Source organism: Aphidius gifuensis, linkage group LG3, assembly GCF_014905175.1.
Source record: "Aphidius gifuensis isolate YNYX2018 linkage group LG3, ASM1490517v1, whole genome shotgun sequence".
NCBI classification, from domain to species: domain Eukaryota; kingdom Metazoa; phylum Arthropoda; class Insecta; order Hymenoptera; family Braconidae; genus Aphidius; species Aphidius gifuensis.
In genome coordinates, this window is record NC_057790.1 from 11686530 (window position 1) to 11712774 (window position 26245).

The window sequence follows — 26245 nt, forward strand, 5'->3', positions numbered from 1 at the left end:
AATACAAAGGACAATATATATCTAATGAAGCACCCAATAACACAATATTGATTGGTGACAAAAAAATCGTGGAAGTAACAAGAATTTTTTTAGCTAATTTTGGCAATGTAATGCATGTCCAAGGATTAAAATGGAAGATCAAAAGTTCTCTGTATAATTATCCATGCAATTCAGATGAGCTGCAAACATGGGAAATTGAAAAAAGAGCAGAGCAAGTATTATCGACAGTTCCTATGAGCAGAGTTAAAGCTAAAATGATCAAACTTAATGTAGCTTTAGATAATGACCCATCTACACGTACTTTTGTGATGCCATTACTCCATGAAAACGAGATAATAAAAAAATAAATGAATGAAATAATATCTTGATGAATTTTTTTTTCCCTATATTTAAGGATAGAAAAATAGAAAAACTTCGATGCTTTAGATTCAATTTTTTAAGCTATTACCCTCGAAATATGGAGAGAACCAAAATTTGCCCAAATATCATTTATTTTTATTTTTGATTTTTCTACAAGAAACCATTATCAAATTATTCTATGTTTAAAATTCGTAAAAAAATTTTTTTTTAATCAGTTTTGAAAAAATAAGTAATTATTCTCGGCCCATTCCCAAAATTTTATGGGTGACTTGGTTTTACCTCGAGATGATATAAGAAAAATTTCAGAATTTTAAACCTGGTCTAATTTGGGAAATACTCGATAGTAGGAAAAAAAAATTATTTTATGGTGTAAAAATGGTGGGAAAAAATTGAAAAAAAATAAGCTCGTTTTTTGGTCCTAGAAAAAAATTTCCAAGTGAATCGGTAGGGGTCAGGCCAATGACCAGTGATTTGACCTGGAATGCCCCTGATATTATTGTTAATCATAATATTATTGGAATTATTGTTATTTATAATATTATTCATATATATCCATAGTATAAATAGAATAACAACAATAATTTCAAAAATGCCATCAATAATAATAATATCAATATAATATTAGTAATAATAACAATATTATCAACCATATTAATAATAATAACAATGGTATTGTCGATTTATAATAATATCAGTGATATTAATAATATTAATAAAAATATTTATATCAATAATAATAATAAAAATAATAATATCGATATAATACTCATAATAATAAGAATCATAATAATACTGACAATAACATCCATATATAAATATTGATAATTATTGGTATTTAAATTTAAAATATTATTATTATAGATATTATTATTAATATCAATACTATTGTGAATAATTGATAATATTATCGAACTTATTGTTGCTATATTTATCATCATTTATATATATTTATAGTATGAATAATAATAATAACAATAATTTTATAAATAATAATATTAATAACGATATAATATTGATAATATTATCAATATTACTATTTTGAATATGATCAATACTCAGTTATAGTGTTCAATAATATTTCAAGTCAATAAGTTTCAAGTTGCACACGCATACACACGAAACAGCTGACGCTCCGAGTTTGTACGCTATAGTACATGTTGTATGCTTGCCGGCTTTCTTTTTCTTTATATCATTCTCCCCTCTTTATCCGCTTGTGACAGGAATTGTCCGTGTACCGTTCGTATTTATATGGAAATATGAACGCGTAAACAGAGGGGTGACATAGGGGGCTGACGATCACGCATATATAGCCCTAACGGCAGCTCGCAATTTGTTGTCAAATTAATAACCCAGTAAATAATTAATCAAAATATTTAAAAATTTGTACAAAACTTCTTGACATACTGCTCAACAATATTGCCACTGACAAGCTACTCAATTTTCAAATTTCTCCGACTCTTTTTTCATTCAAAGTTAGACAAATTGAATTTTTGCTCGACATTAAACATTCATATAATAAAAATTAAACAATATAAATAAATAAGTTTTTCGATCATACTGTTGCAATCGGTAGTTTATAATGAAGCTACAGTCAAAATTTCAAGTCGATTTATTAATTTTTGAAGAAGTTGTGTCGAGTTATATGATTAAAAAAAAGTATTTAAAAAAAAAAAATAAAAAATTTCGCCTTTATTTTTTATCGTGGAAACTAATTATCATAAATCAAAATTTACTTGGAGAAAAATATGTATTTTTCTATTTTATTGACGACTGTTTTTTTTTTCTTCCCTATTTTTTAATTTTTCTTATTTTTCACCCGCAGTAACATAACGTTTTCTTGTCTTCGAGCGCTCAACTTTTTTTTTTTTGCCTCGTTTTAGTCTCGTTTCGACGTCGAATCGAGGCTAAAAACGGGTTATACCGAGACTGAATAGAAAAATACCTTAAAATTCATTAATTATATTGTTTTATAAATAATAATTATTCGTTTTTTTATAATTTACAATAAAACTCTATAAAACAATTAAATAATAACATTTCTGTTTTTTTTCTAATTTTTTTTTTTTGAGCCTCGTTTTAGTCTTGTTTCGACGTCGAATAGCGTAACATTCCGACATCGAATAGAACTCGCTTCCGACGTCGATCCGAGCGTGAGGCTCGGAATTGAGCCTCGATCGATGTCGATTCGAGGCTGAACTTCTACCTAGGATACTCTGTATCGCGAAGCTGAATTCTGTCAGCAGCTGTATAAAAGGCGGAAAAATCTCAGGCACTCATATGGACATTGAGGACATTTTTTTTAAGTTCTATAAGATATTTTTGATTGCCGAACTACATGGCAGTCAGAGACAGTCAATGGTGAAAAAAGGGTAAGTAGACTGCCACAGTGCAGTTATAGTGTCACCCAAAGCCACGATAAATAGCCCTTCACCCTGTGTAGGTTGTTTGAAAGGATCCGAAACAGCAATGATAATATTATAGTCTGCTCAACTTGCAAATTGATATAATTCAATTTAAAAAAAAATAACTCCGAAGATTTAAATAATAATTTGAGATTTTTTCTGATGTAAGCATCCAGAAAACTGTAATCGAAAAATGGTTCTTTATTTTATGAGAGTGGAAATATTGATGACATTATTCAAAAATCATTCAAAATAGAAAATAATAGACTAGCTAAACACTTAAACAATTTATTTCATGAAACTTTCAGGATAATTTTATTGTGGTTGTTTTTTAATCTGAAAAATATAATCTTTCGAAAATTCTATTAAGAAATATTTGATTTTTTTTACAGGAGTTGCAGCAAAAAATCTCGTATTCCGTGCACAAGTCATAATGAATATGAAAGAGTTAAAAAGAATTCCCGAAACTTCTTGGATACTTTCATTGAGGTGTCATTTTAATAATGAAATGAAAACCTCGCGAAAACTATTGAGTAATTTTTTTATTTAAGTAAATCAACTGTAGCAAAAATAGCTGAATTTTTCAAAGAAAAATAATCAAAAAATTAAAAAAAATTACGGTTTCGACAGAATTGTTGAATCAAAAATGACAAAATGAGTGAGTATTATTATGGTTTTCGAGAAATTGTCTGTTCATTGTGAATAAAAGAAAAAGCACGTGTAGTGCGCTCAATAGTTTTTGCAAATGCAACAATAGACACTTCGAAAAGTGAAAAACTTTTTTTTTTCTCCTTTCTGAAATGAATAGAATCTAAACTATTGATCGAGTTAGATTTTTCATTAGTGTTGTAATGTTGTTGAAGGTGTCCTTCATGATATATTATAACTCTCAAACGAATTGCGACTAAACTGAAAAATGCCAGACGTTCTCATAGAAATTCGAAAAAGTACCGACAAATTGGACAATAACTCGCGATAAAATTATGAAAGAGACTATGTACTAAAAAAAAAAAAAATTTCGATAGTTAATTTATTCAGTTTGTATTTTCATTGAGTACAATGCAGAGTCTCTATTTCCATAATATTCAACGTTATAGCATTTTTGGAAAATACTGAAAAACAGTGCCATAAACACTGCAAATAAAAAATCAAGAGGCATGGTAGTGCCTCACGTCAAGTATGGAAAAAATAGAGAAGGGGGAAACGCGAATAACTACCGTGCCTATATGTTGTAACTAACGTTTCTACCGATAAAGTAGAAGCGTCACTTACTATGGGTTCAACGAGGATTTCTCACCATCCTCCTCTCTTACCGCCAGGAGGGAGCCAGCTGGTGTATAACGGCAACCAATAATATACATTTTTAATTAGTGAAGTTTATTAGTTATATTTTCACCACATATATGTTCATTTATTTTCATTTTTAAACTGTCTATATATTTATAGATATATTTTATCCATTTTTGTATTCAAATAATTATGTATGAAATGTATTCACTTTTCAATTAAATACCGATATACCTGCAGTACTTTTATATATTTATATAAAAATATCATTTCTTTTATACTTTATCTTATTATAATTTTCGATTTATATATTCGGCATAAATCACTTTGTTTTTAATTTTCTTATTCCCGATCAGTATCACAAAAATAATTGAATACTTTTTCTTCAAAATTTGAAGAATATATATTTTCAGAAGAAAATTTTTAAACATTTTTTTTGTTGGCTCGAGAGTGTCAGCAAAAGAAATACCATATCTCATAGTCATTATAGCTTCACAGCTGTTAATTTTTATTTTATTACGGAATTTGTCCCTAATAATATTTACCAAAGCAAGAGCTCGTTCTACAGAAGCATTTGAAAATGGGAAAGCCAACAAAATCAGGACCAACAAAGGAATATGGCCATAACGTTTTTTAGCTCCTGCAGTCACTAGTTAAATAATTTTTCCCTAATATTCTTCGGTTGTTTGTTCTGGGAATGCTCGTACTTGTAACTTTACAGCATGCTATTCAGAAAAAACTGCATCAGCGTCTCCATGAATCTTTTCAAATGCAGTTGCAAAATCTGTAATGTCACATCCTTGCAGATTGATTGATTCACTTGGAGTAAATATGCTGATTTTTTTTCAGTATATTCATATTTTCTGGAAGTCTCGTTTGTAATTGTAAACAAAGTTTGACTAAAAATGCTTTACAATTTGATTTTATAGTTGGAATTTTTGCTGGGTCAGCGATAACAGCTTGAAGATTGAACTCAAATCCAAAATCAATGCAATCTCTTCTCTTGAGGTACTTTTGAGAATAAAAATTTTCCAAGCTACGTCTAGATGTTTTATTTAATTGCTCTGGGGTTACAATTATTCGCAAAATCTTGAATAATAACTCGTTAAGATCTTCAAACAGTTCAAGTGCATCAATATGTTCAGATTGAAAAGAAACAGTATTTTTTGATGCACCATTCAAAAATACGAAATATAATTTAATCCATGTTGATTTGTACATAGAACTGAGCTGGTCTGCTGAATAATCCTTGTCAGATTTATACTCCATTTCAAAAAATAATTTTAGCATGTCTTACTGGTCAAGTATTGTTAATGTTGCGTTATCTCGTGTCAACCATCGAGTAGTTAATAATTGAGATAATTGTTTAGCTTTACCTTCACCAAGAGTACTGTAAAATTCTTGATATTTTTCTCTTCTTCCTGTAGAACAAGAAAAATAGGCATATGTTTGATGAACCAAAAAATCCAATGTATTTAATGAAGATTTAGCAGCTTTTTCACAGGCAAGATAAAGAGAATGGTGAATACATTTCGAAGTTCCCAGAAAGAAAAATATGTGTCGCACTCGACTTATTAAATCGGAGAAAAGTCGGGATTTCCATCGGGAAGACGTCGGATATTCTGTTACATTTCCTTTAAGTGGAAAATTCAAAATATCGATTGCATTTTCCCAAAGAAACTAAATTGTTGATAGATAGACTATTTATGTTTGTACTTTGTTTCTAATCATTCTAACCATGAATATTTTTCAATAGATTAAGTCTAATTTTTTATTTTACTCGAATTAACTTTGAGATGACAGCCTGAGGTTATAGTCGAGATTTTAAGCCACATTTATGAGAAAACGGTTCTCATCCAATTACTGTATATCGAAAACACTAAGCCTGCTGTTTTACCGACAGGCTAGCGACGAGTAATTTTAAATATGCAACTTTAACAACCATGTTCATGTTTGGATCGGTTTGGATTAAAAACAACAAGTTTAATAAATCAAAAAATCGTCTTGAATATTGTGTTAGAATATAATTACCATTTGTTTTAACATCTGTATATTGTATTGTTGACTCAGGAATATTACTATTATTTATTTTTAAAAAATAAAAATGTCCAAGGAAAAGCAGTAGCTAAGGAAAAGATGTAGCTAAGAAATTAATATTGACGAAAAATAATGTTTTGAAGAATTAAATTCTGGTTGAGATAAAAAGAACCTATAACCCTGAAAAGGCCAGGAAAATCAGGTGAATTTATGATTTTCCGCTAGAGAGAAATTTGAATTAATGAAAAAATTTTTAAAGATTTCAACAAATAAAAAAATTCCTTTACCACAGGAATTTAGTGCTATTTTTCCGTTATAACTGATAGGAAAATTCGATGGTGTTGTTCGTAGTATAATCTAGTGGAAAATGTTTGCATTAAGAAAAAAAAATAGCCTGAATAGTAGGCGTGGATTTTTTAAAATCATTATTATTATTTATTTATTTATGTTCTTCATTATTTTAAATGGGAAAAAAAAGAAAATCTTCACTTAGAATTGGTTTATCCTCCAGTTAGGATCGTTTTTTTTTCTTTGCTGTATAAACTATTTTTTTTAAGTATTTTGAGCGCAAAAATAATATTTAAGTATATTTTTGTTTCCCTCATCGATTCTCGAGAGTGTTTATTGTGTTTTTTATTTTATAAAAAGGTTAGTTTAAATATTAAGTTTTTATTATCATAAGAACAAGAATAATAATGATAATTTTCATAATTTTAGTTCAAGTATTATTTTGCATAAAAATTTGTTTAAATTTTTCAAGAATTTATTTTATTATATTTCTATTTTTTTTGTTTTTTTTTCACAGATGAATTATTCAATAAATAGTATTCGAAATGGGTCAACTCTCAGAACAGATGCAGATGAAAAAAAAAGATGTGTGTTATTGTACGCACAGGGAAGTGAAACTCCTTTAATAATTCTAATAAATAGTAATTGAAAGATCTCTCGTTGCATTAATATATTTTTGACTAGTTGTCTTATTCGCTCTCATTCCGAGTGAACTATTATGTTCATTCAGTCATTAACGATTAAGATAGAAATTTTTAAATTTATTGATTAGTTATAATATTAAGGTTCTATGTAAATGAAATTCTAATTAAAAAACTTAACACAGAATATAATTTTATATAAATATTTATTTATTGAACAACTAGTTAGCCGAACACTTCTATTACTATTTTATGTATACTTTTTATTTTATGTATATATATTCATGAAATACTGAGTTTTTTCAGTTGCTTTTATCTTCAGGATTTTTGTCGGGATGATATCTTTTATCATTTTCCCGATACATCAACTTTAGATGACTTTGGCTTTCAATATTATTGCCCAGGTAGAATTTTGTGTCGATTTTCGACACGCAGTGTCCATTCAACGTCGAAATTCGAGCTCGAAATGACATCGAAAGGTGACGTTTTTCGACGTCGAACCGATGTCGATCCGACTGTGGCGCGTCATACGGTGATAATATTAACATATTTATGATAGGGCTCAGTGGATGGCAGAGTGAGTGATTTTCATCAGATTTATTTACGTATCATCAATTTGAGCAGGGATGGGCATACTGTGAGTTTTTGAGTTGTTTACAATTATCCAGAAATGAAACGTTTAAAACAGGATAAATTACATGTATTTCATTTGTTAAATAAATAAATGACTAAGGACAAGCAGTAGCTAAGGAATTAATGTGACTAAGGAATTATTTCCTTGAAACATAATTTTTATAATTCATAGTTGCTTTCTTTAGCTACTGCTTTTTTCTTGACGCTTGTATTTTTAAAAAATAAATTTACATGTATTTAATTTATAAAATGAATAAAAAATGTCCAAGGAAAAGCAGTAGCTAAAGAAAAGATGTAGCTAAGGAATTAATGTGACTAAGGAATTATTTCCTTGAAACATAATTCTTTGGCAACCTCAATTCCTTAGCTACATCTTTTCCTTAGCTACTGCTTTTTCTTGGACGCTTGTATTTTTAAAAAATAAATTTACATGTATTTTATTTATAAAATAAATAAAAAATGTCCAAGGAAAAGCAGTAGCTAAAGAAAAGATGAAGCTAAGGAATTAATGTGACTAAGGAATTATTTCCTTGAAACATAATTCTTTGGCAACCTCAATTCCTTAGCTACATCTTTTCCTTAGCTACAGCTTTTTTTTGGACGCTTGTATTTTTGAAAAATAAATTTACATGTATTTTATTTATAAAATAAATAAAAAATGTCCAGAAGAAGTAGTAGGTAAAAGATGTAGTTACTAGAAATTAATGTGACTAAGGAATTATTTCCTTGAAACATAATTTTTTGGCAACATTAATTCTTTAGTCACATTGATTCCTTAGCTACATCTTTTCCTTAGCTACTGCTTTTCCTTGGACATTTTTTATTTATTTTATAAATAAAATACGTGCACTAAGAGAAATTTTAACTAAAAATTACAAACGTATAAGAAAAAATTACAAAGCGAATAGTAAAAACTGCGTTCCTCCGATTATTTGTAAGAATTATTCGTATATTGATAAATAATTTTTACAATAAAGTTATGTAAAAAATTTGGCCATTGACTATATACAACACTAAGCCATAAATTAAAATTTTATTGTAATTTTTCTTTAAAAAAAATGACTAAATTCACGATACTCACAAGTAAATGCTAGCAGATTGAGAATTTACGCACTACCGGTTTTAGAATTTACTATATTTTATTATAAATTTTATTTAAAAGTCGGATATTTTTTGTGATAAATTCGGCAGTTTGTGCTAGATTCACGGAGAACGGCAATCAATTCCCGCAACATTTTTTCTTTTCTGTTTACACAATCAAAACTCGAAAACTAATTGATAAATAGAAAAAATTCATTCTTGATAAATTGTTTAGAAATAAATTACCAACAATGAACCTCGCTTAACCCCATACCTAGCTTCAACCGATAAGGCTGTAGAAATGCTTGAAATCACATGACAATTCAATCATTTGTTCAATCAGTCGGCCATCTTTGTGTTATTTCGCCCCACAACCAGAATTTTTACAAAGCGATATATTAAAAAATATTTAAGTCTATGCTAACTTTTATATGTGTACATGATGAATTTCATTATATATATTAGAATATTTATTAAATTGTTCGGTATTTTTTATTCGAACTTATAATATTTTTTATCGTTTCCACAAAACATGTATGTGCTTTATTTTAATTAACTCATAACTCATTATCTAAGACATTAATCAAAAAAAGTAATTCTTTATAAATTGTTTAGAATTAAATTCTCAATAATTAACTCCACTCAACCCCATGTCTATCTGCAATAGATAACGATGTACAGAGACTTGAAGTAACATAACAATTTTTTGACATTGTGTGACATTTTACATAATTTTATTGTAGAATATCATCTCTCGCGGCCAATCCCAGAAATAAAACAAGAATTACAAAGCAGTATAGTAATTTCTATTCAACATGGGTTTTAATTTTTAGTTAAAATTTCTCTCAGTGTGTCAATTTTAAATAAAAAATGTCCAAGGAAAAGCAGTAGCTAAGGAAAAGATGAAGCTAAGGAAATAATGTGACTAAGGAATTATTTCCTTGAAACATAATTCTTTGGCAACATTGATTCATTGATTGTACATTGATTGTATTTTAAAAGAATAAATTCACATGTATTTCATTTATAATATAAATAAAAAATGTCCAAGGAAAAGCAGTAGCTAAGGAAAAGATGTAGCTAAGGAATTAAAGTGGCTAAGGAATTGGTTCCTTGAAACATAATTTCTTGGCAACAAGCTACTGCTTGTATTATTATTCATAATAATAATAATAATAATAATAATAATGATAATAATAATAATAATAATAATAATAATAATAATAATAATACATAATAATAATAATAATAATAATAATAATAATAATAATAATACACACACATAATAACACATAATAATAACATAATAATAATAACATACATACACAATAATAATAATAACACACACACACATAATAATAACATAACACACACACACACACACATACATACACATATAATAATAATAATAATAATAATAATAATAATAATAATAATAATAATAATAATAATAATAATAATAATAATAATAATAATATAATAATATATAATAATAATAATAATAATAATAATATATACATACATAATAATAATAATAATAATAATAATAATAATAATAATAATAATAATAATAATAATAATAATAATAATATAATAATAATAATAATAATAATAATAATAATAATAATATACACAATAATACATAATAATAATAATAATAATAATAATAATAATAATAATAATAATAATAATAATAATAATAATAATAATAATAATAATAATAATAATAATAATAATAATAATAATAATAATAATAATAATAATAATAATAATAATAATAATAATAATAATAATAATAATAATAATAATAATAATAATAATAATAATAATAATAATAATAATAATAATAATAATAATAATAATAATAATAATAATAATAATAATAATAATAATAATAATAATATATAATAATAATAATATATATAATATATAATAATAATATATAATAATAATAATATATAATAATAATAATAATAATAATAATAATAATAATAATAATAATAATAATAATAATAATAATAATAATAATAATAATAATAATAATAATAATAATAATAATAATAATAATAATAATAATAATAATAATAATAATAATATAATAATAATAATAATAATAATAATAATAATAATAATAATAATAATAATAATAATAATAATAATAATAATAATAATAATAATAATAATAATAATAATAATAATAATAATAATAATAATAATAATAATAATAATAATAATAATAATAATAATAATAATAATAATAATAATAATAATAATAATAATAATAATAATAATAATAATAAATATTTTCGAACTAATAATTCTTAACAGGTTTTGAGTACACCTCCAAATCTCCCATGGGGAATGTCTGAATACTTTCTATAACCATAATTCTGCTTAACTAAAATGTAGTAATGATCCTTATATCCTTACACTTACTTTGTTTTATAACTGATACATTGAGTTTCGTCTTCTAAATTACAATCTTGATTATTCTGTAACAAAAAATGAGAAAAATAATTATATTGTTCAATCAAAAACTTGAAAACGATAGTTCAAGTCACTTTTAATATCATTTATATCATTTCTATCATTGCGAAATTAACTCGCTACAGAAGATAGCATTTAGAACCGTCAGGCTGATGTCAATAGAGTGTTCTAATCTACAATATTCATTTTCTTCATTGATGTACAAAAAACTGTTCTATGCCGGCAGGGTAAGTCACTTATGTAATCTGGTAATTCTGGGAATATATCACCGAGAACACCGAGAATTTTTAAAATCTCGTTACAATATATATCTATATGAAAGAAGACAAAAGCTAGCCCGCGTAGTAGAACACATTATGACAAACATGGCTGATGCTTAGTAAACTTCTGCAAATAATGTGCAAACATTAATGAGCCATTAATGCACCAGGCCCGGAACGTTAAGTTCATTTAATATCGGCTGCCATGAACGGCCGAGTAGTGCTCCCCATGATTGGCCCAATAGATGGCCCAGTAATTGACCAAGAAAAGCCAATAAACCCCCCAATGTTAGTCACCCAAGAGTAAACCTAGTATAGCCTGATGCTTCCTAGCATTTATTAATTCAATTCAGAATTACAGAAAAAATATTTGTCAATAATTTAACCAAATAACGTTGTATTAAACAAAATATTAATAAATGTTCAAAGAAATTATGATTAAACAATACTGGTATTTGACAATTGATTCTACCTGGACTTGAATTGGGATCTTCTGTGTGACATCTTGAAGCACATTATAAAGTGACATCATGAATTATCCACTTGGCCATGGTGGCTGTAATGAAACTCATGAAAAAGTTCATTTATTTGAATGTACCCAACCAATAAGACCAACTCTTGGCCGTCCGAGTGTCAGCCAAAGCTTGGCCAGTGATAGCAACCATACGTTGGCCTTCTAAGTAATAACACGGCTCGGCTGATAAGTGGTAACAATGTATCAGCCACGAATTGGCTAATGATTGGCAATCAAACATTGGCTATTCAAGAACCAGCCAGAGCTTGACCGAGGTATGGTTACCAATCACTGACCATCTAAGAGTCAGCCAAGATCAGAACCATGCATTGGCAATACGAGAATAGGCCAGTCGTGTGGCAAGAATGAACCACAAATGGCTTATGTCTGGCTACCGATCATTGGGTGCCATTGATAGGACAATACATGGCCATGTTGTGAGTTCTGGCAATTCCTACACGAAAGTCCCAAATGCATCGCTAGCAAGGGCATTGCGAGTGTCTTGAGCGAGAGTTTTTGAAACTGTCAGTTGTAGTTTCAAGAAAGTCGAGAAAATTTCATATATCCGTAGCGATGCTGTGGAAGAGCTGACTCTCTTCTCGTCTCGTCTCTCGTCACAAGAGGAAATTTGACTCTAGTCAGTTATCTCTCATCTCGTCTCGTCTTCTCCCGGTCCACAATTTATTTTTCAGTAGTTTTATTTACAATATAAATAATATATTCATTACTTTGATTTATTTATAAATATTTTTTTAATACAAATTATTCACTGAGAAAATTTTTAGTTGGAAATAAGAAAAAATATTCTTGTAGTTAAAAGAAAATTTCTTGGCAATATTCTGTTTGGAAAAAGAAAAAAATAGTTTATTATAAACAATAATTGGTATGTAATAAGAAAAATAAAAATCTTGTAATAAACAATATTCTGTTTGTTTCATGAAGATGGTGTCTTGTTTCGAACCATAGATGGTTTGCTTCAAGACAAATACTTCTAAATGTAAACCATATTTTTTCTTGACACAAACCAAGTTCTGTTTTTTCCATGAAGATGGCGTCTTGTTTCAAACCATACGATGGTTTTCTTCAAGAAGAATACTTCTAAACGTGAACCATATTTCTTCTTGACACAAACCAAATTCTGTTTTTTTTATGCAGATGGCACCTTGTTTCAAATGATAAAATGGTTTTCTTGAAGAAGAATACTTCTAAAAATATGCCACTAGCTTCTTGTTACAAACGGTCGATGGTTTAAAACAAGATAATTAACTACTTATTTCAAACAACAGAATATTTAATACAAACGATGAATTGATTGAATATTCCAATTAAAAAAAAAAAAAATGTGTGTGTTGGCAGTACGCGCGAGGGAAGTGAAACTTCTTTCGCAGTCTGTCAAGACATTTGTAACGACTTTAATAATATCAACAATCAATTAATTAGTGATGATATTATTAATATTGATGAAGTTCATAGTATAAATGATGATATCAGTATGATATTTATAATAATAATATCAATATGATATTTATAATAATAATATCAATGATATTGATAATATTCAAAACATAAATATTGATAATATTATCAATATTATATCGTTATTGATATTGTTATTATTTTCAATACCATTGGTATTATAAATTTTTGATATTATTAAAATTATTATCAATTTTATTATTATTTATACTATGAATATATATAAATGAGGATAATAATAACAATATCTATAATAATAATAATACCCGAAATATAAATACTAATAATTACTAATATTTATATTTGAATATTATTAACAGTACTATTATTATTCTTATTATTATTATTATTAATATTATATCGATATTAATAATATTAATATAATCAATGATTTTATTATTATCGATGATATTATTGAAATTATTATTGTTATTATTATGCAAACTATGAATTAATATATATATTAATAATATTAGTAATAACAATTACTTCAATAATATTATACAGAATAATAATGTCGATAATAATTTTAATAACATTATAAATTAGAAATAATATCAATATATATTAGTCATAATATAAATGATATTAATTATATTAATAATAACATTTATAATAATAATATTTGAAACATGAATACTAATAATTATTAATTCGATATTATTATTATTATCATTAATATGATTCATACCATTGATATTCATATTATCGTCGATATTATTGAAATTATTGTTGTTATTTTCATTTATACTATGTTTATAGATATTAATAATATCATTATAAATAATAATAATATCGATATTAATAATTTCAATAATAATTATAATAATAATATCAATAATATTGATATACCAATAATAATTTTCAATTGAGTATATTCATTTATAATTTTTTGATTCATTATTTTCATAAACGCTGCAAACTGATCAGCTACACTATTGGCAACGCACACTCACACACACATTCAGTCAAAGCATATCTTCTTTCCCGCTCATAGCCACTTACTCACTCACTCTTATTAGTTATATGGGCAAACGCTTGCTCGGTCTGAGCGTTTGCGTGTTCCGAGCGTTGGCTTGCTCCGAGCGTTGGCTCGCTCCGAGCGTTACATGGCCGACACACTATTTTTTTTTTCACTACCCTCCGTAAAGAAGTTTCACTTCAAAAAAAAATCAATTTATATTATTTTTGAAGTACATTGATTAGACAAGTTGATGATGACAATTTTTTTTTTTTTTTTTTATGAACTACCAAACATAACTGCCTTGAGCAGGAATCGAACTAGTGTCTAACCGGATGGGAATCTAACCCGTTACCGATGTCCCACGGAACCGAAAGTGATTCAAGCAGTTTATTTGTTATACATCAAGAACGTTTAGATACAATCAATAAATTACATACAAAACATACATATAATTATCATTTACTTTTTACTATGACAAGAGCGACCCCGCGCTTTCGGCGCGTAGTTGTATATATTATTGTGTATGTTCGTTATAACCATCTTATTTTCTTATCTTTCTTATTTTTAATTTTCATGAACAACTGTATATATTTCAAATGAATAATCAATATTAATTATCGTAATGAACAGAAATATCATTTGATGAAATTATAAACAATTATTAAACAATTTTAGTTGCGTCGTTGCTCGATCGAAGTTTTAAAGTCTGCATGAAAAAAACAGAATTTGGTTTGTGTCAAGAAGAAATATGGTTTACATTTAGAAGTATTTGTCTTGGAGCAAACCATCTATGGTTTTAAACAAGACACCATCTTCATGAAACAAACAGAATATTGTTTATAACAAGACTTTTATTTTTCTTATTACAAACCAATTATTGTTTATAATAAACTATTTTTTTTTTTTTTTAAATAGAATATTGCCAAGAAGTTTTCTTCTAAAAAATAGAAGAAATTTTTCTCAGTGTTCATGCTCGGATTATTTGATTATTCTGGTAATTTTTCTGCAAAAAATAAATTTAATCTGGAGAATAAATATTTGTTACTCACTGTACTACATAAAAAACAATAAGCAATATCAAAAATATTATGATCAACATTGTTGAAAAAAATAAAAAATTTATTATAATAGATTAATCAAAGTTATGAAAGTGAGAAAAAATAAAGTCTAATCACTGAACCAAAAAAAATCTTATTGAAAATAAGTAATATAAAACGGGTCAGAAATGTATTATGAGCAGATTGAACATATATAAAAATTGAAAGAAAAAAAATATAGTCGAGTGCTCCAGGTCGCACCCTTAGTGTTCCGTAGGATTTTTTTTTTCAAATTTTTTTCTAATCTTTGATTTTTTTTTTTATTTTTTTTTTTAAATAAATGACTATTTTTTCTTTGTTTTTTTTCTGTTACTAATGTTGTTTATTTCGGGATAAAAAAACAGAAATTTAATTTAACATCGACCAATTCGGTTCGTCAGTACGAAAATTATCTGTAAATAACAAATTCTGACACTCCATTCCATATAAATGTGATTTTAAATTAGAGAAGATCATATTTTTGATCACATTATGTGATTTATTTATTGATCACATTGATAGAATAATCACATAATGTGATCAAAAAAATATAAAAGTATTTTAAATTAAAATGTGATTAAAAAATAAATCACATAATGTGATCAAAAATATAAATGTGATTTTAAATTAAAAATGATCATTTTGTCATAATTAGTGTGAGTGCTGTGTGTGTGAGTATGCAGCTGCGCATTCATTCAGCGTCTTTATGATTTAGCTCTATCTGGCGTTCGAATGTTGAATTAATTAAAAAAAACAAAAACATTTTAATCCATGGCGCGTAAACACACACGTGGGTTCAGACGCAATAATGATAATAATTATCGACGCTCGATTCTCATTGGTCAACTTAAAACGTTAATAACTCAGACACAAAGCGTCGTAGACCCAAACTGTAAAAACATGTACTATTTAAAATTTCACGTACAATCTCGTAGTATACCTACTGTTCGCGACTTACGCTTCATCCTGTATTACACGTGCAATTTACACTGTAAATTATAAACCCATGACTGTCGGGCACAAATTTTAGGCATAGAGGGCACTTAATTATTTTATGAAAGCAGGTGTCGGAGCGGGCCTTTCAAGCACAAAATAGTCATTCAACGATAGGCCTTACATTCAACTTTGAAATGACAATCTTTAATAATCAAGAACTATAGATGAATCAAAAATAATTATCTAGAGCCAAGATATAATGAGTAAGTACTGATAAAACTAATTATCTACGAGCATATATTATCGACATTATTGCTACGATTGCTATTATTGTTACGATTGACATTGATAACATCATAAATATTATTGTTACTATCAGACCCAATGTAAATATCATTATTGACATTATTAATTATATTATAATGAATATGACTATACTCTTAATAATTCTAGTAAAAAAAAATTAGCTTCCTGCGAGTACGTGCGGGGAAGTGAAACTTCTTTCGAAGTAATAATAATAATAATATTGATACTGACAATAATATTCAAATATAAATATTAACAATTATTGGTATTTATATTACGAATATTATTATTATAAATGTTATTATTAATATAATTGATACAATTGATATTATTACTAATATTATATTGATATTATTGTTAATCATAATATTATTGGAATTATTGTTATTTATAATAATATTATTCATATATATCCATCCTTATATAAAAAGGAGAATGAAGCCTCTCTTCGAGCTATTTGATCCGCTCTTTATAATAATTCATTTATTTTTGTTTAATTAATTTATTTTTTATTTTGTTTATCCGTTGCTATGTGTACCCGTTGTTATTTTATTTTTTGCTTATATGTGATGTTTTGTCAATGATGTAAGAGGGTGTATAGTAAATAGTAAGAAGTATGTATGTAATAAATAAATTAACAATTTTCATTAAACCTTCAGCAATATGTGCCATAATAAATTGATATAATTATGGAAAATATTGCTGAAAAAATAATTTAGATAACGAATTGATTTATTTGACTATCAACGTTTGCCATATTCAATTAGTTAAATGGTTATTGGCAAATGTTGCTAAAGAAAGAAGGTAACCAAAAAAATTAATTCGTAGTCTAGATTAATTTTACAGCAATATTTTTTATATTAAATTAGAATTATTGTGTCAAATACTTATGGCAAATGTTTCTAAGGAAAGAATGTGACTAAAAAAATATTGCTGAAAAGTTTATTGAGATTAATGATTAATTTATTTGGTCACATTCGTTCTTTAGCAACAATTGCCATAATTAGTAATTACTAATTCTATTGGAAAATGTTGCTAAGGAAAGGATGTATTCAAATAAATTAATTCGTAATCTAGATTAATTCCTCAGCCATTTAGCACAATAGGTTTAATTCAATATAGAAAATATTGCTGGGTATTAATCTGGACTGAGAATTAATTTATTTGGTTCCATTCTTTCCTTAACAACATTTGCCAATAGTTGTTCAATTAAATAATTATGGCAAATGATGCTGAGAAAAGAATGTGACTAAATAAATTAATCCGTAGTCTAAATAAATTCCTCAGCAATACTTTCTATATTAAATTAAAATTATTGTGTCAAATAGCTGAGGAATTGATCTAGACTAATAATTAGTTTATTTGGTATTCTTCTTTTTTTTTATACTATATACTCAAAAAGACAGAGTAAATTATAAATTGGGAGATATCGTGAATTTTTACGTAATGATCAAGATCAAAGAACTTCTTACTACAACCTTCTTACATCATTGACAAAACATCACATATAATAGGAGTAGTATTAATAGGATAACGACAAGAATTTCAAAAATATCATCGATAATAATAATATCAGGGATATTAATAATATTAATAATGATATTTATATCAATAATAATAATAATAATAATAATAATATCTATATAATACTCATAATAATAATAAGAATCATAATAATACTGACAATAACATCCATATATAAATATTGATAATTATTGGTAATTATATTTAAAATATTATTATTATAGATATTATTATTAATATCAATACTATTGTGAATAATTGATAATATTATCAAAATTATTGTTGCTATAATTATCATCATTTATATATATTTATAGTATGAATAATAATAATAACAATAATTTTATAAATAATAATATTAATAATAGTTTTAATGATATTAAAAATTTATAATATCAATGGTATTAATAATAATAATAATATTAATAACGATATAATATACTCAGTTATAGTGTTTAATAGTATTGAAATAAAAAAAAAAAGTTTCAAGTTGCACACGCATACGCAAAAAACAGCTGACGCTCCGAGTTTGGACTCTATAGTACATGTTGTATGCTTGCCGGCTTCCCTTTTCTCTATATCATTCTCCCTTCTTTATCCGCTTGTGAAAGGCAGTGTGACCGGTGTGCGCTTTTGGAGCTATATCTAGCTCTTTTTAATTTTTATGGCTCTATTTCTAGCTCCTTCATTTTTGCTAGCGAAAAAAAAATATATAATTTATATATAAAATTATATATAATAATTATATATAACAATTATACAATATATACTATACAGTATATACTATTGGGCGAAAAGGTGTATATAATTTATATAAAATTTATATATAACGATTATATATAATAGTTTATATAAAATTATATATATTTTTTATATGAAATTATATATAAATTTTATCACAGTCCCACCCCTCCTCCACCCCTCCCATGAATTGTTTTTATTTGAAAATTTTCTTAAATTTTAATTTAAAAAAATCAAAAACAAATCTTCCATCAGGATTCGAACCCGGGCCCTTCTGGTTTAGTCTGCTCAAAATCTTTTCAACCTCGGGAATTTTTAAGTTTTTTAAAACAAAAAATATAAGGGTATGTAATCGGGGCTCGCGAATCGAATATTTTAAACGTATTGCTCTAAGGGAAAGGGTTAAAAAAAAATAATTAAACATAAACCAATCAATTACGCGTTTCCCGTTAGACTTAGAGTAAAATGTTTCAAGTAAAAGTTGTAGATAATAAGATTTTAGGGGGGGTAGTTTCTATAAGTTTTTTTGTTTTAACTCACCGTTTACGCGTAATTAATTTTTAAAGTTTGTGATTTTCTATTAAATCGTTACCCCTCACGTGTCCCCACTCAAAACTCTCATGCGCGAGCACAATAGATATATGAAAAAGAGAGATAGTGTTATTTTGAGCCGATGCTACCCTGACTCCGGACGCACACACACGTACAGCCACGCGCACTGTGATAGTATTAGCGATATATACTTTTAAATTCGATTTCAGGCAATTTTCTTATTTCTCGCGTTGTCGGCCCGGAATAACAACAAACAGGAATTGTTAATAAAAAAAAAATCTTAACAAATGGCCCCAATATTCAAAAATGCATCGATTTAAAAAATTTTTTTTTCATCGTGTTAATGATTACACACGGAGAAAAATTTTCAGCAAATTTTGCTATGGCGCCATATCATTGAGGGTCTATCTTCTGACTATTAAAATATTTACTATCATGTTAACAAAAGAAAACAATTTTTGCTTTGAAAAATTGAAATGTACCATAGCAATTTATATAATGTTTTTTTTTTTGCTATGTTCAGAAAAAAAATTACAACGCATTAAGAAATTTTTACCGAGGCCAAATTTATAAGTTAAAATAATCTAGCCTAAAAATTACATTGTACCATAGCAAAATATATTTATTTTTTTCTTTGCTTTGTTATTCATAAAATTTTACGTTGTTGCTGTGGACAAAATTAAAATGATCCTCTGAAAATTTACAATGTGCCATAGTAAAAATTTGATTCTCTCAGAAATCCTATAGGTGTCACTGATATATACAAAGCAACATGGTTAAAATTACAATGGGCCATAGCAACACAGACTCAGAAATGTCAACCACCCCCACTTTTTAGCCGACTGCGCAGGCGTGTCTTTGCTAATGTTTAAGTTGTTGATGAAAAACAAACAAATGTTAGCTTTTGTAAATGTTGTTGTGGCGCAGCGGATAACGCGTAGGAATTCTGTTCGGAAGTTTGGGGTTCAAACCCTGGTTTAGGTTAATAAATTAAAAAAATAAAATAAAATAAAAAGAAATAAAAAAAAAACAAATAAATAAATTATAGATATTGACAATAAAAAAAAAAATTTTTATAATATTTTCAATAAATGGAATAAATTTTGCGTTTGACCATAACAAAAATTACTATGGTACACAAAAAAAAAAAATAGCCACGCCCACACGATATTTTGCTATGGCCCATATGAAAATATCATGAAACCGATAGATGGCGCAGCTCAGCTATGGGCCATTGTAAAATTTGCTGTTTTTTTCGTGCAAAATGTTGTGTTGAGGTCGTCTAAGACGAAATTAATCTACTACAATCAAAGAAAATTTTCCCGTTCTTATTTTATTTTTCCGTCGATGATTTAACAAATTATTCACGATTTCTCCGGCAAAAAGAATTTTTTTAAAATTCTTTTCGCGACGCGTAATTATTTTTGAGATGAAAGGGGTGGTTTTTTCGTGAAAGTGCCGTACAACGAAATTAATGTAATACAATTAAAGAAAATTTTCCCGTTTTTATTTTATTTTTTGGTCAATTATTTAAAGAGTTGATTGATATTTCTTCGACAAAAATATTTTTTTTTTTTTATTCTTTTCGCGACGCGTAATTATTTTTGAGGGAAAAGGGGTGGTTTTTTCGCGAAAGTGCCCTGAAATGAATTAATTTTTATGTCTTACCATATTAACGATAGATATTTACATAAACATAAAAAAGAAAAAAACTCGTTCATTTAAAGAATTTTATTTGTTTATGCAAATATTAATTATTGATTAGGCAATACACAAAAATTTATTGATTTCATAATAACCTACATATTGTCTACTATATATTACAATTTTTTTTTCGCGAAAAAACCACCCCTTTTCCCCCAAAAGTAATTACGCGTCGCGAAAAGAATAGAAAAAAAAATATTTGTGCCGGAAAAATCGCGAATAACTTTTTAAATAATCAACGGAAAAATAAAATAAGAACGGGAAAATTTTCTTTGATAATAGTAGATTGATTTCGTCTCAAGGCACTTTCGCGAAAAAACCACCCCTTTTCCCCCAAAAATAATTACGCGTCGCGAAAAGAATAAAAAAAAAAAATATTTTTGTCGAAGAAATATCAATCAACTCTTTAAATAATTGACCAAAAAATAAAATAAAAACGGGAAAATTTTTTTTAATTGTATTACATTAATTTCGTTGCAGGGCACTTTCACGAAAAAACCACCCCTTTCATCTCAAAAATAATTACGCGTCGCGAAAAGAATTTTAAAAAAATTCTTCTTGCCGGAGAAATCGTGAATAATTTGTTAAATCATCGACGGAAAAATAAAATAAGAACGGGAAAATTTTCTTTGATTGTAGTAGATTAATTTCGTCTTAGGGCATTTTCTCGAAAAAACCACCCCTTTTATATCAAAAATAATTACGTGTCATGAGAAAATAGAAATGAGAGTATTTTTATTAGCATACGATAGTGCATGTAATTACATACCCTTATATTTTTTGTTTTAAAAAACTTAAAAATTCCCGAGGTTGAAAAGATTTTGAGCAGACTAAACCAGAAGGGCCCGGGTTCGAATCCTGATGGAAGATTTGTTTTTGATTTTTTTAAATGCAAATTTAAGAAAATTTTCAAATAAAAACAATTCATGGGAGGGGTGGAGGAGGGGTGGGACTGTGAAAAAATTTATATATAATTTCATATAAAAAATATATATAATTTTATATAAACTATTATATATAATCGTTATATATAAATTTTATATAAATTATATACACGTTTTCGCCCAATAGTATATATGTATAATTGTTATATATAATTATTACATATAATTTTATATATAAATTATATATTTTATTTCTGTGTGGATAATTAACAATTTAATTATAATACTAATAACTACCCACACGGAAAAAAAATATATAATTTATATATAACGATTATATATAATAGTTTATATAAAATTATATATATTTTTTATATAAATTTTATCACATTCCTCTACCCCGCCTCCTCCCCCTTCCATGAATTGTTTTTATTCAAAAATTTTCTTAGATTTTAATTTAAAAAAATCAAAAACCAATCTTCCATCAGGATTCGGACCCGGACCCTTCTGGTTAGAAGGCGAGTACTTTACCTCGAAGCCACAAATCTTATGATAGATTTCTATAAACATATACATAAGAATATGACAATTCTGAATTTTTTTACTTTGCTGTTTTAATCACAATTCTATTACTGACTTTTATTCAAATATATAAAATTTTAATTTTAACATCTCTTCGTTCATATTTTTATAAAAAAAAAAGATAAAATCGGTATTAAAACCACAAAGTAAAAAAATTGAGAAAAGTCATGTTCTTATTTATATTATTACAAAAATCTATTATAAGTTTTGTGGCTTCAAGGTAAAATACTTGCCTCTCAACCAGAAAGTCCCGGGTTCGAATCCTGATGGAAGATTTGTTTTTGATTTTTTAAAATTAAAATTTAAGAAAATTTTTGAATAAAAACAATTCATGGGAGGGAGAGGAGGGGGGCATGTGATAAAATTTATATAAAAAATATATATAATTTCATATAAACTATTATATATAATCGTTATATATAAATTTTATAAAAATTATATACTCGTTTTCGCCCAATCTTATATATAATTGTTATATATAATTATTATATATAATTTCATATATAAATTATATATTTTTATTCCGTGTGGGTATCCTCATATGTATCGATAAAAAATCTAATGATTTATGTACAAGATTTTCTTGGACTTAAAAAAATCGGTGTTTATGAAATTTTTCTAAGTCCGAAAAAAAACTTCGATCGGTCTGGAAATAAAATAATGATAATTTAAGCCTTGACGGGATAGAGCATTTCAAGGGTTGACCCGTGAAAATAGACCCACCAGTTGACCATAGAAAAAAAACAGCTCGTGCAAGGCTTATGTTCTGACTGAAAGTCCGTAAACATCTCGGGTATAAAAATGCGCGGTTTGCGAATAACTCAAAAAATCTCTAAAATTTGCTAGCACGGCATGATCTATAAAAAAAAAAAAGGCTTTCGCGGCTCGAATTCATATATTTATATCCTCCACGGCTTAAAATTTTATCACGAATTCATGTATTTTTTTTCGTCAAGGTCGCAAAAGATTCCTGGGATAGAATCTCGTATTATAAAAAGAAGAAAAGTAACGGTGGTTCTTCGTTCTGTGATTAATTGTTGTCTTTCGAGTCTTCAACCTCCTTCTCTCACTCTCTCTCTCTTTTTGTTATCAATGTTTTTTTTTTTTTTTTCTTTTAATTTATCATTTTATTTTCTAAAACACATAGGTTGTTTTTCATCTCTTGAATTACTCTTTGGTTTGCCAAAAGATCGAAATTGATATTTTAAAACATCAACTTTTTTCTAGAAGAGGCTATTATTTATTGAAAACAAAAAATAAAAAATATTATTCTGTTACTTTCGGTTTCAGACTAGGGGTGCATTCCTTTAATAAAAAAATTTTTTTAGCTCTTCAATATTTCGCCCTGTAATATCGACGAAAAGCTAGAAGTAGAAATAACGATCAAATTGACAAATTTCTCCGTTGCGTGATTCTCCCGATTTTTCTATAATATTCCAGTTGTAATTATGTATAGTAATACAATTCCAGTTGCTCCGAAATTCTGTAAAATGAGTTTTATAAAAAGAATGCACCCCAGCAAATCAAAAGTAATAATTTAATCATCTTCCGGGTTTTTTTGTTATCAGCTCTTTTATATATTGAAAACAAAAGAGCTTTCTTAGATTATTCTTTTATGCACACCTGATCGAAAGTATCAGAAGTGATACTCTTAATCATATTCTGGAATTTGTTAATCAGTTGATATTTTATTTTTGAAAATAAAAGAAATATTATTTATAAACCTTAAAAATAGAAATGAAGGTCGAAAGTTTTCTATGAAGATTGGCATGTTGTCTAGTGATATAAATTAAATAAAAAATGTATCTGGCTTTATAAGCCTGTAACGGACTATCAAATTAGATCAATTTAGGTAAGGATAAATCAAAGACCCTGCACTGGCAAAGCTCTACGTTTTCTGAGTATGATTTAGATTACGTACAGGCTGCGTAGACTGTAACCATTAGAAAACATTATTCGCGTTAACTACTTCGAATCCCCCACTGGACAAGCGAATCGAGTTGATCATTTTGAATCAGCAATCGTAAAAAATGAGAAAAGTGCTTACATTGAAACTAACACTCTTTATTTGAGAAATTGTCAATATATACTTGAATTTCACTATTCGAAACCTTTTTTAGAAATCATTATTTGACTTTTTTTTTTAATAATTTTGTAAGAAAAAACTCCAAACATTGTTTTTTTTTTTTTTATTGATTCGTAAAGTTCTTATGGGTGAATATTATAGAAAAATAGAAGATATAATGATCAAGTCATATAGTGAGCTTAGTTTTCACCCAAGTACCTACAGTAATGATTATGAATATCTCCGGTTCAAACTACTCAGTTCTTAAAATAAATATAACGCGTTTACTAAAATTTTCTTGGAAACGTTTTACGACGTTGAAGTTCTCTGAAAGTATTAGGAGTAGTAATATAAAAGTATTAAGTTTTATGACGGGTTTGATTATATACCTTGGATTGAGTATATAATGATTTGTTTGAAATTTTCAAGGTCAAACACTTACTTCTCTCTATTTGTGGTATCTGCTATCTATCATGAAAATTGGAAGTTAGGCATGTGCTGAGCAAGCTGATCTATCTCTACTAAATATTACAAGAATGTGTTTTTTCTTCGAAACTATCATTTGCTAACTATTACGCCAGATATGATATGTCTCTCATCGATAAGAAAAATATATGCAAAAGAACGATATATAGCATATATAATTGCTTTGTCAATTGTATTGACTGTTGCGAAATATAAGAGGTATATTCAAAACACACATTTTGGATCACAAAAAAAATGTAATTTGTTGAAAAAAATCTGTTTTTGGATCATACCCCTCGTTCTGAAAAAAACGAACCACATAAAGTTTTGAATCGTTATGAATTGATATCATCATTTTTTTCGTTCTCACTTTCTATCAGTTTCCAAGTATCAACGATTGAGTTTACAGGAATAATGCGCATACTTTTACGCGAAAAAATACATATTCAACAACTTTCATAAATCCATGAAAATAAAATGGTTTATAAAAAAATTAATGGGTAATTGTGTCACATAAAAATACCAACAAATAATTTACAAATTACTTTTTTAGTTATCATGTCACTTTTGCAAAATTCTAAACAATACCAGAAGATGCGCATGCTTATACTTATACAACTTACTCTACTAACAACAAAACAATACAAATTCACTTCGGACTTAACTACATTAACAAACTGTAACATACCACTCAATCAGACCAAACAAGACTGGTCAGTAAGAAACAGTACGACGATTATGAAGTACGAGTCACGAACAACACGAGAAACACGAGATAAATTAAATAAAGAAAGGGGAAAAGCAGCAGTGAGCAAAATAGAAAAATCTTAACAGTTACAGTAGCTTAGCCAAAAATAGATTTACAATATTTACAAGTTATTTGACTTAGCACAAAGAAATTCATCATAACACTTTTTTTTTTTTTTTTGAATTATCATTTAAAAAAAACAAATTATTCCTTATTAAAAATTTAGTTCATAA

At 26.9% G+C, this 26245-nt stretch overlaps 1 protein-coding gene across 8 annotated transcripts in view; it reads right to left on the minus strand.

Moving 5' to 3' along the window:
* Positions 1-26028, minus strand: part of LOC122851932 (zeta-sarcoglycan-like) — a 119098-nt gene extending 93070 nt beyond the window's left edge. The window contains exons 1-3 of one of the 8 annotated variants that reach the window (XM_044151457.1): positions 25635-26000; positions 25558-25565; positions 11165-11220 (exon numbers count right to left, since the gene is read on the minus strand). In XM_044151457.1, coding sequence (XP_044007392.1) covers positions 11165-11220; positions 25558-25565; positions 25635-25686 — 116 coding nt within the window. In that variant the 5' untranslated portion in view covers positions 25687-26000. The other 7 variants (XM_044151455.1, XM_044151454.1, XM_044151463.1 and 4 more) reach the window with 7 other exon arrangements.
* Between the last annotated feature and the right edge of the window lie 217 nt (positions 26029-26245).